The sequence below is a fragment of the Neoarius graeffei genome, chromosome 9, assembly GCF_027579695.1.
Source record: "Neoarius graeffei isolate fNeoGra1 chromosome 9, fNeoGra1.pri, whole genome shotgun sequence".
In the NCBI taxonomy this organism is placed as follows: domain Eukaryota; kingdom Metazoa; phylum Chordata; class Actinopteri; order Siluriformes; family Ariidae; genus Neoarius; species Neoarius graeffei.
Genome location: NC_083577.1, coordinates 80630684 through 80645569, shown reverse-complemented (window position 1 = coordinate 80645569; position 14886 = coordinate 80630684). Strand labels below are relative to the sequence as shown.

At 39.9% G+C, this 14886-nt stretch overlaps 1 protein-coding gene across 3 annotated transcripts in view; it reads left to right on the top strand.

Moving 5' to 3' along the window:
* The window catches only part of spegb (striated muscle enriched protein kinase b), a 243516-nt gene extending 237703 nt beyond the window's left edge, over positions 1-5813 (top strand). For all 3 annotated transcript variants that reach the window (XM_060930357.1, XM_060930359.1, XM_060930358.1), the window contains 6 exons: positions 434-1361; positions 1541-1780; positions 3532-3755; positions 4101-4176; positions 4404-4553; positions 4678-5813. In XM_060930357.1, the coding sequence (XP_060786340.1) occupies positions 434-1361; positions 1541-1780; positions 3532-3755; positions 4101-4176; positions 4404-4553; positions 4678-4948 (1889 nt within the window). In that variant the 3' untranslated portion in view covers positions 4949-5813. The remainder of the gene's footprint in view (positions 1-433; positions 1362-1540; positions 1781-3531; positions 3756-4100; positions 4177-4403; positions 4554-4677) is intronic.
* Positions 5814-14886: the final 9073 nt, after the last annotated feature.

Here is a 14886-nt window from a genome sequence, read left to right as displayed (position 1 = left end):
AGAAGAATATTGGAAGTCTGTCATTCGAATTCAGCAGCTTTCGGGCCACTAAACAAAAATAATTGGGTGTCGGGGAAAATTTTTTTTATGACCTACACTTGAAAAATCTGAAAGACAGTCTTGCTTTAAGTCTAATGATAATGCCATGAGTGGAAAGTTTGAGAATAATAAATAATTCTATTGCTCCAACAAATAACCCCAATATTTTTTGGGATGTTTAAATAATGAGCTTATTATTTAAATAGTTTAGATGATGTAGACAAAATTGTCTGTACTGCGGTGGTCAGTATATTATTTTTAACAATTAAAGGGTTTCATGGCTGCCAACTGTTTGCAAATTCCTGCACTAAACTAACCCAAATGTGTGAATTGCTCTATACAATGTCATCAATATTTTTAGGAACTTTAAGATCAATGATTCGTTTTCTGACAGCACCTCCAAAATCCACTGGAACAGTCATCGTCAAGACTCTTCCATCATCAGCGGGTCCTTCCGTAGTGACGTCCACCATGACTGTGCCTCCTATAAAGCTTGCTGGGAGTAAACCTGTCCCCACTTCTTCTACAGCGCCAGCACAGTCTTCTGCTGTACCTTCTTCCCAACCTGCTCCACCTTCTGCTAGACCTGCTCCACCTTCTGCCAGACCTGCTCCACCTTCTGCCAGACCTGCTCCACCTTCTGCCAGACCTGGTCCAACATCTACCAAACCTGCTCCAGCAATCTCATCTCCTGCTACAACATCCTCATTAGCCTCCACTTATCATAATGTACCTAAGGTACCTCAGGTCCAGCCTCCTGCCCCCAGCACACCCAACCCTAGCACATCTGCTCCAAGCACACTTGCTCCCAGCATGCCCAACCTGGCCAAAGCCAAAACCACCCTCAGTATCACAATGTCCAAACCTGCCACTAATCCATCTGCTCCCATCATCCCTACCCCATCCAAACCCTCTCCTCCTGTTATTCTGCCTAAACCACAAACTCCGATTAATGTGGTTCCACCCATGGCAAAGACTCCTCCAGTCTCCCCACCCCCATTAGTTTCTCCTACATCCCAAATTGGTAAACCGATTTCCTCAGTACCCATGTACGTCCCTGCAACTACAACAGCTCCTGTGACCCCAGTTACCCCCAGTACTCCCTCTCCTTCCCTGTCTCCACCTGTGGTGTTGGTTACGAGTCTCACTCCTGTCGGGGAGGGAACTGCTACTCCAAGCAGGATGATCCCTAGTGGGAGGGTCACTCCATCAGGACGTGTCACTCCCACAGGCCGGAGAACTCCATTGGGCAAATCAGGAGAGTCTGCCTTACGACAGGGTGTGCCACAGAAACCCTATACCTTCATGGATGAGAAGGCCAGGTAATTTACACTATATAAGTCCAGATTTCTATCTGAGATTATTTATTTTTATATCTTCCTCATGCAATTTAGAGGTTGTTTTTTTTTTCATAAGTTGAAGCCAAGTTGTCTATCACAGTTTTTTTGAAAGCCATGATGAAGAAGAAATAAAATTTTCCATTTCTTGATCTTTCCTTTAGGGGCCGTTTTGGTGTCATCCGAGAGTGCAGGGAAAATGCCACAGGCAACCTCTTTATGGCCAAAATTGTTCCATATGAGCCTGAGAGCAAGCAGAACGTCCTGCAGGAGTACGAGATCCTCAAGGCCTTGCATCATGACAAGATTATGACCCTCCATGAGGCCTATGTTACACCACGCTACCTCGTGCTCATCTCTGAGTGCTGCACAGGCAGAGAGCTCCTCTACAGTCTGATTGATAGGTCGGAAACCATCTGGCTTCCAGACTTACACTGCCTGATTATTATTATTTTTTTATTTGCTGCCGTGAGACAGTACTGTACTGTATTAAACAAAACAAGTGCCTGTTGTGTCTTCACTTGACTCAATGGTGTCCTTGATAGGGAAAGAAATAATCTTGGCCTTGGTTTAGTGCAGAAAATGAAGCCTTTGCTCACTTCCTCTTGCCATTAGCTCTTGGAGAATTCCAGCTTCTTGCAGTTCCAGATGTACTGTAATCCTTTATTGTGCAATATATTTAATATATGTAGCATAGTTAGTATATTCTATTCTATAGAATATCCATCCATCCATTATCCATAACCACTTATCCTGTCCAGGGTCACGGGCAGTGCTTTAAGTGGAAACAATTAAGTGCCAGTACTCCCCATATTCACCTATTGGCATATGAGTTGGGTGGCTACATATCTTTCACCCAAGCTTTTTGTCTTTACAAATAAGCCAGTCGTTCTGTGAGCAAAAATATTGTACTTGATTCTTTGACCAACAGTCTGGCCATTCATGTTGAAGGAGGTTATTGTTAGCATCACAGTTGGCTGGATTATCGGTAGCAACAGGAGTTGCTATAGCAACAGGCTCTTCGCTGTTAGCAGACGTGCTCGTGTTAGCTTGCCGCTCCCCACCTGCATTTTCTGCCATGGTAGAATTTGACTGTCGAAGAGCTGCATCATCATCCAACTCTGTTTCGACTCTCATTCTCTTTGTGTCCTTTTGTAGGCATGCCAACATTACTGTCCTGTTTTTGTTTCTTTGTTTTTCCCATTTGTTGTTTCCACTTCTCCGTGAACAAGCAAGTGAGCGTCATGTAGTCCCGTGAGCATCGAGAGAGGCGAGCGTCGCGTAGTGGTGCACCCTGGGTAATGTAATTTAAATGTCATAATGCATCGCCAAGATACATTCTGATATGGAGAGGATATGGAAAGGGTGCTGTGAGCTTGTGAGAAGTCCCGATACGCCAGGGGTTAAAATCTAGACATGGCAGAGCTGCGTACTGGTGTGTCCCGGCCCACTTAAAGCACTGGTCACAGGCAAGCTGTAGCCTATCCCAGCTGACCATGTGCGAGAGGCGGGGTACACCCTGGACAAGTCACCAGATCATCACAGGGCTGACACATAGAGACAAACAACCATTCACACTCACACCTACGGTCAATTTAGAGCCATCAGTTATCCTAACCTGCATGTCTTTGGACTGTGGGGGAAACTGGACCACCTGGAGGAAACCCACTCAGACACGGGGAGAGCATCCACGCTGAAAGGCCCCCGTCGGCCACTGGGCTCAAACCTAGAATCTTCTTGCTGTGAGGCGACAGTGCGAACAACCGTGTCTAATTTAAAGTGTCTAATTGTGAATAAATTTGATATTTTTGGTTACTGGATTATGTGCAATAGTTATATTGACGTAAGCCAGTGGAATGAAATTTCGTTCAAATGTGCATTCTGAACGTATAGGTGAATGACAAAGCTATCTATCTATCTATCTATCTATCTATCTATCTATCTATCTGTCTGTCTGTCTGTCTGTCTGTCTGTCTGTCTGTCTGTCTGTCTGTCTGTCTACTGTCTACTGTATCTAGATAAACCATGATCATGCTTTAATTCCACTTCACTTCTTCAGTCATCAATAATCATTCATTCTGGACTGGAGAAAGTACATATGTATACGTATACCACAGGCCTGAGTGTTTAATACCCAATCCTCACTCCTTTTCAGGTTCCGTTACTCAGAAGATGACGTGGTGTCCTATATTGTGCAAATCCTGCATGGTCTGGACTACCTGCACAACAGGAGAATCCTGCACCTTGACATCAAGCCCGACAATATTATCGTCACCTACATGAATACGGTCAAGATCATTGACTTTGGCAGCGCTCAGATGTTCAACCCACTCTTTCTGAAGCAGTTCAGCCCTCCTGTAGGAACGCTGGAGTACATGTGTAAGTAAAGAACATCATGGTCACTTCGACTGCAGAGAGGAATTCAACCTCAAACTATAGGAAGCTCGTCTATATGTAACACAAAACCTTGGGAAATATTCAGAGAAATAATATATTTTGTTCTTAGAAGGAATTTTACAGTTCTGAATCTTCACATCAAACAGTGCTACACAATCTAGGCGTGTCTTCTTTCTATTTATGCCCTTTCAAAGGATCGGACTAACCTTGTAACCTTAACCATTTGGGCACATGTTTCTTTTGCTCTTTTTATGGAAGTAATTGAGCACATCTTTGTGCTCTGTAATTTGCGTTTCTTTTGAATTCCTGCTGGTTGCTTGCTAAAAGCTCCCGAGATGTTGAAAGGAGACGTTGTGGGTCCTCCAGCTGACATCTGGAGTGTTGGTGTACTGACATTCATCATGTGAGTGATGGCTGCTGCTCTGTAGCAACACTTTATACTTACGTTATAGAGAATAAGCATGTGTTTGTGTGGTCGTTGTGTTTTAGACGTCAGTATATCAAAGTACATTCATTTTCAGTCCTGTATTTCAACCAAGTGTAATATGGTGGCCTGATATGAGCTGCTTTTTAATGCAGTTCGAAATAACATGGATTTCCTGTTGCTATTGTGGATCTTATAATGTTCAGGCTCAGTGGACGGCTGCCATTCACGGAGAACACTCCAACAGAGACCGAGGCCAGAATACAGGCAGCCAAGTTTGACCTCAGCAAGCTATACCAAAATGTATCCCAAAGTGCCTCTCTGTTCCTTAAGAAGATCCTGTGCAGCTACCCTTGGTGTGTACAGTGTACTTTCTCTTCTCCAAAGATTATCTATCTGTCTTTTAGCTGAAAAATTCCCCTTAGGCAGTGTCAGAGTAATGACTGAATGTGTGTGTGTTGGGGGGGTGTTGTATTCCAGGGCACGTCCATCCATCAAAGACTGCTTCAGCAACTCTTGGTTGCAGGACGCCTATTTGATGCGGCTGCGGCGGCAGACACTCACCTTCACTACGACACGTCTCAAGGAGTTTGTGAGCCAGCAGCAGCAGATCAGGGCTCAGGTGGCTACCAAGCACAAAGTGCTCCTGCGCTCCTACTCTGCCCAAACCCCCACCACACCTACCACACCGACCATGCCCACCACACCCACCACTATATCCTCTGCACCCTCCACTCCTGTCACTCAATGAGCTCGGCTTGGTTTTGATGGAGCAATGTCACCCAAGTGGAGCGGATCTCATAACAAGAGGACAGAGAGGCACGGGCCCATGATGGACTGAGACCATGCTGAGCCCTGGCTGGATCACAAGCGTGTGTGTGTGTGTGTGTGTGTGTGTGAGAGAGTGAGAGAGCACATCAGGCCCAGCCTCAGTAACACTATTCAGAAATAGTCAACCACACCCACTGTCTGATCTGAGATAAGAAACTCAAGCACATGCAGTACTGACTAATACTAGCACACACAGTAGATTCGAATGCATTAAGCTCTATCAGATAATGGCCAGCATGCTCAGTGCTGTCGTGTTCATTGTCCTGCACCTAGCTCCGCCCACAACCCACCATGCCACACCTACGTGTTACCTTGCTCTGACCGATGTTCCTTATTTTTTAGTGTTTGATAATAAGATAAGATAACATGAATGTGTACAACATCATTTGCTAAACATATTGTAAATGTAAAGTTTTGTGGTGTTTCATATAATAATAATAATTCTGGGGCCTTGACGTTTGTGCAGAGAAATAAAAAAAGCCCATGTATATCAGAGATTTCTGCTAGTTTTTATGAGATTGACAATTTTATTACCGGTAGTTGTTATACTGTGTTCATCACTATAGATGTAAAGTAGACTTAATGGACAATTCCAATGGGTTTTTTTTTCCCCTACAAAAGAAAGGAAGAAACAAAGTCGAGATATTGTGCACTATTTTAAAACAGTTTGGTTGCTTTGGTGAGAAATGAGGGAGTTTGTAAGATGTGGCACAAAATACTTGCCATAGACTTCCACAGGGTATAAACTGAATCCGGTTGTTAGTACGTTTTGTACAGCCATGTTAACAAAAATAGTATAACATATATTTTATATGATAAAAACACAATTTGTTAACTATTATAGTGACTTTACCCGCTTCAGTTACCTGAGACAGACTCTGATTTAGATATAACACACAATACTACATCCAACGTTATAATAACTTATTTAAAAAAAAAAAAAAGTCAAATAAACTATACAAAATAGTCCGAGGCAGGTTAAACAATTAATTGTACATCATTTCCTATCAAGTTTCAAAGCTAGACGGCCTTTTGATTTCATAAAATCGGTGAAATTTAGTTCCGTCTGAAATTTGGTCATTGTGATAAATGTTCATTTCTGTAATATCTCACAAAATATCAGGCCATTCTGTGGCTGGGAAGTTATTTAATTTGAGGGGATTAAAGCAAATAATGTGCATGAAATCGCCCGCTTCGCGCAGTCAAGCAGACAGAGGAAGTCTGTGTGCGCATGCGCAGGTTTACCTTCTTCTTTTGGGTTTTACGGCAGCTGGCATCCACAGTGTTGCATTACTGCCATCTACAGGTTTACCTTTGAGTGTGCACTGACAGTTCCATCATTCTGTCGCTAAACGAACAGCTGATCACACCGAGGTGCTCGCTGAGCGCCCATATTTATTAGTTTGGTCCTGCGTTTCCTTTTCTTCGTATATAACATAACATCTTTTTCTTCTCGCTTGTTTCCGTTCCTGTAGTCGGTCTTTCACGTTTCATTCGCACACTCACGTCCTCCATTTTTCTCTCCTGTTTCAAATTTGTATCCCACAATGCCTTGCGTGAACAGGGAAAGCCCACTACGTGATGCATGATGTAGTATCTTGAATTGGGTCATGGTGAAGCAGGAAAAAATAGCTGAGAATTTCAGGACACATGGCCTTAAATTCATTAATTGTTCTATTTAAAAAATAATAATAATAAAATTGGAGGTCTGTGATTCGAATTCAGTAGCTTTTGGTCCACTAAACTAAAATAATTGGGTGTTGTGGAAAATTCTTTTTATGACCTACACTTGAAAAATCTGATTATTAATGATGATTTGATAACAGTAAATCCCAAATATTGTGACGTTTTTATTCCTCTTCTACCACAGAACTTTGTCAGCACCAACAATTTCTTATTTATTAAACAAAGGCACATTGTACACTTTATTCATTCATTTATAGTCGCATTTAATATTATGGAATGTCTGCAAAACCAGGGGTGGTATGGTGGTGTAGTGGTTGGCACTGTTGCCTCACAGCAAGAAGGTTCTGGGTTCAAGCCCAGTGGCCGACAAGGGCCTTTCTGTGTGGAGTTTGCATGTTCTCCCCGTGTCCGCGTGGGTTTCCTCCAGGTGCTCCGGTTTCCCCCACAGTCCAAAGACATGCAGGTTAGGCTAATTGGCTACTCTAAATTGCCGACACAGAGTTGTGTGAATGGTTGCTTCCTGAGGCCAGAAATGGTAGGGTTGCAGCAGGAAGGGTATACGGTGTAAAACTATTCTCCAATTAATATGATATGTGGATCAGTAGGGCTCACATGGAGCCCAACCTGGCAACAGTGCTGGACAAGGAGGAGGAAGAGGAAGAAGAGGAGTCTGCAAAACCATCCATTATCCATCACTGCTTATCCTGTGCAGGGTTGCGGGCGAGCTGGAGCCTATGCTAGCTGACTATGGGTGAGAGGCAGGGTACACTCTGGCTGGACAAGTCATCAGATCATTGCAGGGCTGACACGTAGAGACAATTCACACATGCAGTCAATTTAGAGTCACCAGTTAACCTAACCTGCATGTCTTTGGACTGTGGGGGAAACCGGAGCACCCGGAGGAAACCCACGCGGACACGGGGAGAACATGCAAACTCCGCACAGGAAGGCCTTCGTCGGCTACGGGGCTCGAACCCAGAACCTTCTTGCTGTGAGGCGACAGTGCTAACCACGACACCACCGTGCTGCCTCCTGCAAGACCAACCTCTTTATTTTCTCTCACTTGAAGTTAATAAGACACATGTAATCAGAAAAATGCCATGTTACCAAATAAACGAGTGTTGAGATCTGGCTGTTACAAAGAGCTGACACTTTGTGGAGACTCATTCCATATCATATCCATATGTACATTACCGATACTACGGTTATCCATCAAGGTCCTGGGGAAGCTGGAGTCAGTCCCGGGTGAGCGGCAGTGTACACCCTGGGCAGGTCAGGGTGTAATTTATCACAGGGTTAACACACACACACGGAGAACTATTCACACTCACATTCACACCTAGGGCAATTTTTAGAGTAACCAGTTGACCTGATCGTCATCTCTCCAGACTGTGGGAGGAAACCAGGAGGAAAAGATTCATTGCAAAAACATTAAATCATTGTTGTTAAAATACTGAGACACCATACATTAGTTCATGTCGAGCATTTTTCAGACAAATTCCTGAGTAAGTCGCTACTCCAGAAATGATACGTTATTCGAACAACTGCATTAATATACAGTCCATGTTTCTCTGAGCACTAGTGTCAGAGCTGCTCTTGTAGAAAATGAATCAATACTTTCTGACCAATCAGAATTGAGCATTTCACAGTGCTGTGGTGTCCGATGGCTATAATAATACTGTACGTCTATTCCATACAGACATTTCCTCTTTGCGTTAGTTCTATATTGGAGTCTTTCGTTATATTATATGCCTTGTGGAAATCTATGAGCTCACTTTTTCTAATATTTTTCACGCTTCCAAAATTATTTTAAAACATTGTAAAATAACTGCGTGGGTTTTTTTTTTTTTTTAAATCATCGGACTTTTCTTTTAAATACCACTGTGCATTCGTGCCACTTGATGTTTTACAACAAATAAATATGGGCTTTTCGTCCTTGATTTGGGTCCTGAGCAGACTGTGACGTCAGATTTTTATTATTATTATTATTATTATTATTATTATTCAAGGAAAAGTAATGTTAGAACTGTTTGCAAAAAATAAAAAAAAGAAATAAAAATAATTCCCAGGATTAGGAAGGATTGTCACTTTAGTAATTTATTTATTTATTTATTTATTAACGTATTGAAAGATGCCTTTGCATTTTTTTTAAAGTGTAGAATGTATTAAACATCACAGTCTTTTTTTAGGTAGTTTTGTGTATTTTTTTTTTTTATCTGTACACTGGTGGAGTGCAAGCATGTGATCAATTCAAATATTTCTTTCGTAGAATAAATAGAATAAAAATTCACTACAGTGGTGCTTGAAAGTTTGTGAACCCTTTAGAATTTTCTATATTTCTGCATAAATATGACCTAAAACATCATCAGATTTTCACACAAGTCCTAAAAGTAGATAAAGAGAACCCAGTTAAAGAAACAAAAATATTATACTTGGTCATTTATTTATTGAGGAAAATGATCCAATATTATTATTGTCTTGCTGTATGACCCACCTTCTCTTGAGATTCAGTTCATGGACAGATGTCCTGACATTTTCCTTTAGAATTCACTGGTATAATTCAGAATTCATTGTTCCATCAATGATGGCAAGCCGTCCTGGCCCAGATGCAGCAAAACAGGCCCAAACCATGATGCTACCACCACCATGTTTCACAGATGGGATAAGGTTCTTATGCTGGAATGCAGTATTTTCCTTTCTCCAAACATAATGCTTCTCATTTAAACCAAAAAGTTCTATTTTGGTCTCATCCGTCCATAAAACATTTTTCCAATAATCTTCTGGCTTGTCCACATGATCTTTAGCAAACTGCAGACAAGCTGCAATGTTCTTTTTGGAGAGCAGTGGCTTTCTCCTTGCAACCCTGCCATGCACACCATTGTTGTTCAGTGTTCTCCTGATGGTGGACTCATGAACATTAACATTAGCCAATGTGAGAGAGGCCTTAAGTTGCTTAGAAGTTACCCTGGGGTCCTTTGTGACCTCGCCGACTATTACACGCCTTGCTCTTGGAGTGATCTTTGTTGGTCGACCACTCCTGGGGAGGGTAACAATGGTCTTGAATTTCCTCCATTTGTACACAATCTGTCTGGCTGTGGATTGGTGGAGTCCAATCTCTTTAGAGATGGTTTTGTAACCTTTTCCAGCCTGATGAGCATCAACAATGCTTTTTCTGAGGTCCTCAGAAATCTCCTTTGTTCGTGCCATGATACACTTCCACAAACATGTGTTGTGAAGATCAGACTTTGACAGATCCCTGTTTTTTAAATAAAACAGGGTGCCCACTCACACCTGATTGTCATCCCATTGATTGAAAACACCTGACTCAAATTTCACCTTCAAATTAACTGCTAACCTTAGAGGTTCACATACTTTTGCCACTCACAAATATGTAATATTGAATAATTTTCCTCAATAAATAAATGACCAAGTATAATATTTTTGTCTCATTTGTTTAACTGGGTTCTCTTTATCTACTTTTAGGACTTGTGTGAAAATCTGATGATGTTTTAGGTCACATTTATGCAAAAATATAGAAAATTCTAAAGGCTTCACAAACTTTCAAGCACCACTGTACCTGTGGCAGCAAGGAGAGGTACTGTGGCATTATTCTTAAGAAATGTTTTATTTATTTACGTTGTTTGAGGTTCATTTAATCAGATTAGTCACCTTTTTTTTAAACAAAGAATGAAGCTGCTACATAATTCATCATTAATAATAATTAAAGACCACCAAGTAGGACTGCAGGACATTGCAAGTTGTCATTTACAACCGGTTAATCTATGTAACATTGATAACTTCCATTGTTATTTCAGCAAATTTTAATGGAATATCATTACCATGCACTCCAGTTAGATATACGATAGTGATACAATGGTGATGAGTATCACTTTTCTAGTCATAACTCTGAAAAAAGAATGTGATAGAATATAGAAAAAACATTGTATGGTCACGAGATTGTATGGCTGTTGCAGTGAATGATAAATTAAAGCAATTTCTTAATGTGAAATCAGATTATTTCTTAGTAGCCAATTACATTGTTTGGTGAAATATTTCTACTTTTTTATCATATAAAATTACATATATTCAGATGAATGTGTGTGTGTGTGTGTGTGTATATATATATATATATATATATATATATATATATATATATATATATATATATATATATACACACACACACCATTTATTTTGCACATTGATATTGGGCTTTTATTATAGTTTTTACAAGTCACTGCGTTTATTGAAGTAAATGATGCTGCTTACCAAAAGCATCGAAATGTTAAGATTATATTCAATGACATAGATCAGATTATCAGAGTTAATTCATCTTAAGCATGATCTTATAGATTTTTTTTAAATAAATAGTACATCAGATTACAATGGCACAGATATCACTAATTGATTAAAATAATTATTGGACAGAAACTCATTTCAGTTTGTCGAGTTCATTTAAAAAGAATTCCGATCATGTTTTAGTTCATTTTATTTACGAGGCATGTATAGATTTTGCCCTGATTGTGTATGATTGTGTGCGATATCAAAATAATTATAGAAATAATTAAATAAGATATTAAAAACAGCTTCTGTGCAACTTTAAGACTCCACAGTCGAATATAATGCATCATGTGCACATCTTCCAAGGAACACAGTGTGTATTTGAAAGTAGACGCTTAATTTTTGAAGAACAAACGTTTCCTTGTCATATGAGCGAGCAATCCAAACATTATTACAGTACAGTTTGGAGAGCAGCACTAATTTTTGGCAGAGTATCACATTGATGGAACGAGTGCTTGCAATCTGCGCTGCCATCTTTCATGTATATAAAAGAGGATATACAATTTCTGATTGAAATTGTTTGGGTGCAAAAGTAAATCCTGGATGCTCTTCCACATTGCAGTGAGCACTTTCACTGGGTTTCTGATACAACTCTGCTGGCTTATTTCCATTTTTCATTTGCATAAAATACAAACCTCAACTGTAGTCGCAAGGTTCTTTTGTATTTCCTGCCAAATTTATTATTGATCTGTGGGTTTTTTTCTACCTTTCGTTTTCATATTTTGTAGCTGTAATTTCATTTAAAAGAAGGGTCATGATGTGGATTTGAAAGTTTCTTCCTGTGCAATAAGCTTTGAATCGAACACACGTAGATTTACAGTGAACTAAAAATGACTTTATGGTGACAAACAAAGGCTGTTTGGTATTATTAAGTGATGTGTGAATGTTGGTGTATTTTGTAGAAACCCTTTAATGTGAAACTAAACCAGAATTTGGAATGCATTGCATTGCACTAAAACATTGACAAACCTGGACACTGTTTAAATGCTTTACGGGTTGTATGAAATAAGTGTATATGTGAAAATGCAACATTTACTGAAATAAAGTCAGATATAATGAGTATGACTACAGATATAATGTCAATTTTGTCAGCTGTCCAAAGGCCCATTGGTTGAACTCATAATTGGACACCAGTGGTGTAATATCTATCTATCTATCTATCTATCTATCTATCTATCTATCTATCTATCTATCTATCTATCTATCTATCTGTATAATATCCCCTCTCTCTCATTCATTTCTACCTTTCGTTTTCATATTTTGTAGCTGTAATTTCATTTAAAAGAAGGGTCATGATGTGGATTTGAAAGTTTCTTCCTGTGCAATAAGCTTTGAATCGAACACACGTAGATTTACAGTGAACTAAAAATGACTTTATGGTGACAAACAAAGGCTGTTTGGTATTATTAAGTGATGTGTGAATGTTGGTGTATTTTGTAGAAACCCTTTAATGTGAAACTAAACCAGAATTTGGAATGCATTGCATTGCACTAAAACATTGACAAACCTGGACACTGTTTAAATGCTTTACAGGTTGTATGAAATATGAATGAGAGAGAGGGGGGATATTATACGGTTGCACAAAGATATGAAGTTTATCTTCGAACGGTGAATGTATATTTCACGAATGAGTGATATATTTTTCAACACGATAAGATAAACTTCATATCTTCACACCACTGTGTAATGTTCTTTATATTATATGGACAAAAAAATGCGCAAGTTAATCAAAAGAATTTTAATTTTGAACCGGTTTGCCATTTTGACAATGCACAGAACTCTGGGAGCGACGTCATCGGAGTGAAATATCAGGAATTATTATCCATATAGGACACTTTTCGATGGAATAAAAACATGTGTTCTATTCCCTTCGAGCAGGTTTCATTCATTTGGTTTGATAGTATGCAATATTGTTAGCATATCACTTATCCGATGTGTATTATGTCACTCTACCCAATGGAGAATGAGCATTGAATATGGTTTACGATATTGCATGGTTGTCAAGACGACACAACGTCACACGTCGGAGCTGATGTGAATATCCAATGAGAGAGTTTTCTGCTGTGCATGCACAGAAGCATTTCTTTGTTCGCTGGGAAAGAGAAAGATGCGCTGAATGCCCAAAAGGCTACCAAAACTTCATTATATATTCTTCATGCATATTCACAAGAGAAAAACATACCAATGGACATCGAAAAAACTGGAAAAGAGACACGTCGGAGATGTAAAACTTCTGTGCTAGCGAGCAACTGTGACAATTTAACAAACATGGCCGCCAGGTTTGCTTCATTGAAAATGGAAGATTTAGAGAGAATTTTGAAAAAGAACGACGTGTTGAACACCCGAGTTTTCTGCTGCGCATGCGCAGAAACATTTATTTGTTCGCTGGTGGCGCCCGTAGTAAACGGTCACAGTGAATTGAAAATGCCATAAGTATTCCATGTAAAATTTCCATGCTAGCGAGCAACTGTGACAATTTGTAAACAAACATGGCAGATATATTCCATTCGTAATCCCCCCGTTCTTAAGTTTTTGCAAAATCTATAATTGTTCCATCAAATTTGTATTTTAATAATAGTAATATGTAATAGCAGTATAATAATAATAATAATAATAATAATAGCTTTTTTGTGGTATATCAGATAGACCACTCAATGCCAGCCAATATTATTTAACTGTCACTCAGATCAACCATGTATTTTATACGAAAAATGAGTTTTTCAATACGAGAAGATAAACTTCATATCTTCAAGCCAACGTGTGATTTTCTTTTTATAATATCGACACATTTACAAAAACGTACCCAAATTTATCAGAACAATTCATCAATTTTCTCACTAGTGACACAGAGATTTAGGTCACAGTTTTGGTTCTCCATGTTCGGGATGGAGCTCGTATGAAAAACACGAGTGGTGTATTTAAATAATATTGGCTGGCGTTGAGTGGTATATCAGATATATTCCATTCAGTTCGCATGATATTGAATGAGTCAGACGAGTAGCTGAATGGAATATATCTGATATACCATGAAAAAAAGCCATTATTATTATGCATACACATTTGATGGAACAATTATAGATTTTACAAAAAGTTAAGAACAGGGCAGTAACTTACCGATACTGAATGTTGATTCTGATTGAATGTAATTCAGTGTTCTGTCAGTCCAATGTACTGTACAAAGTCAAAGTTCGAACAATAAAAATGGTACAAGTCCAAAAAGCCTGAACAAAAACCCAACTTATACAGTATACAAGCGGTATCCAGGTTGACAGTTCAAGTTCACAGTTACTTTTGGTCATAGTTAATTGTTCCATTCCAGTTGTTCAAAACAAAAGGGCTTTGCTGAGTGAAGTCCACGAGTGAAGTCCTCTTGTAAAAGTCTCCATCACTTTTCCTCACCTCCAAGTAGAACTTTGACAATCTCATCTCATCTCATTATCTCTAGCCGCTTTATCCTGTTCTACAGGGTCGCAGGCAAGCTGGAGCCTATCCCAGCTGACTACGGGCGAAAGGCGGGGTACACCCTGGACAAGTCGCCAGGTCATCACAGGGCTGACACATAGACACAGACAACCATTCACATTCACACCTACGGTCAATTTAGAGTCACCAGTTAACCTAACCTGCATGTCTTTGGACTGTGGGAGAAACCGGAGCACCTGGAGGAAACCCACGCGGACACGGGGAGAACATGCAAACTCCGCACAGAAAGGCCCTCGCCGGCCACGGGGCTCGAACCCGGACCTTCTTGCTGTGAGGTGACAGCACTAACCACTACACCACCGTGCCGCCCAACTTTGACAATATTTCCGCTATTGTTCTCTTTTCCAG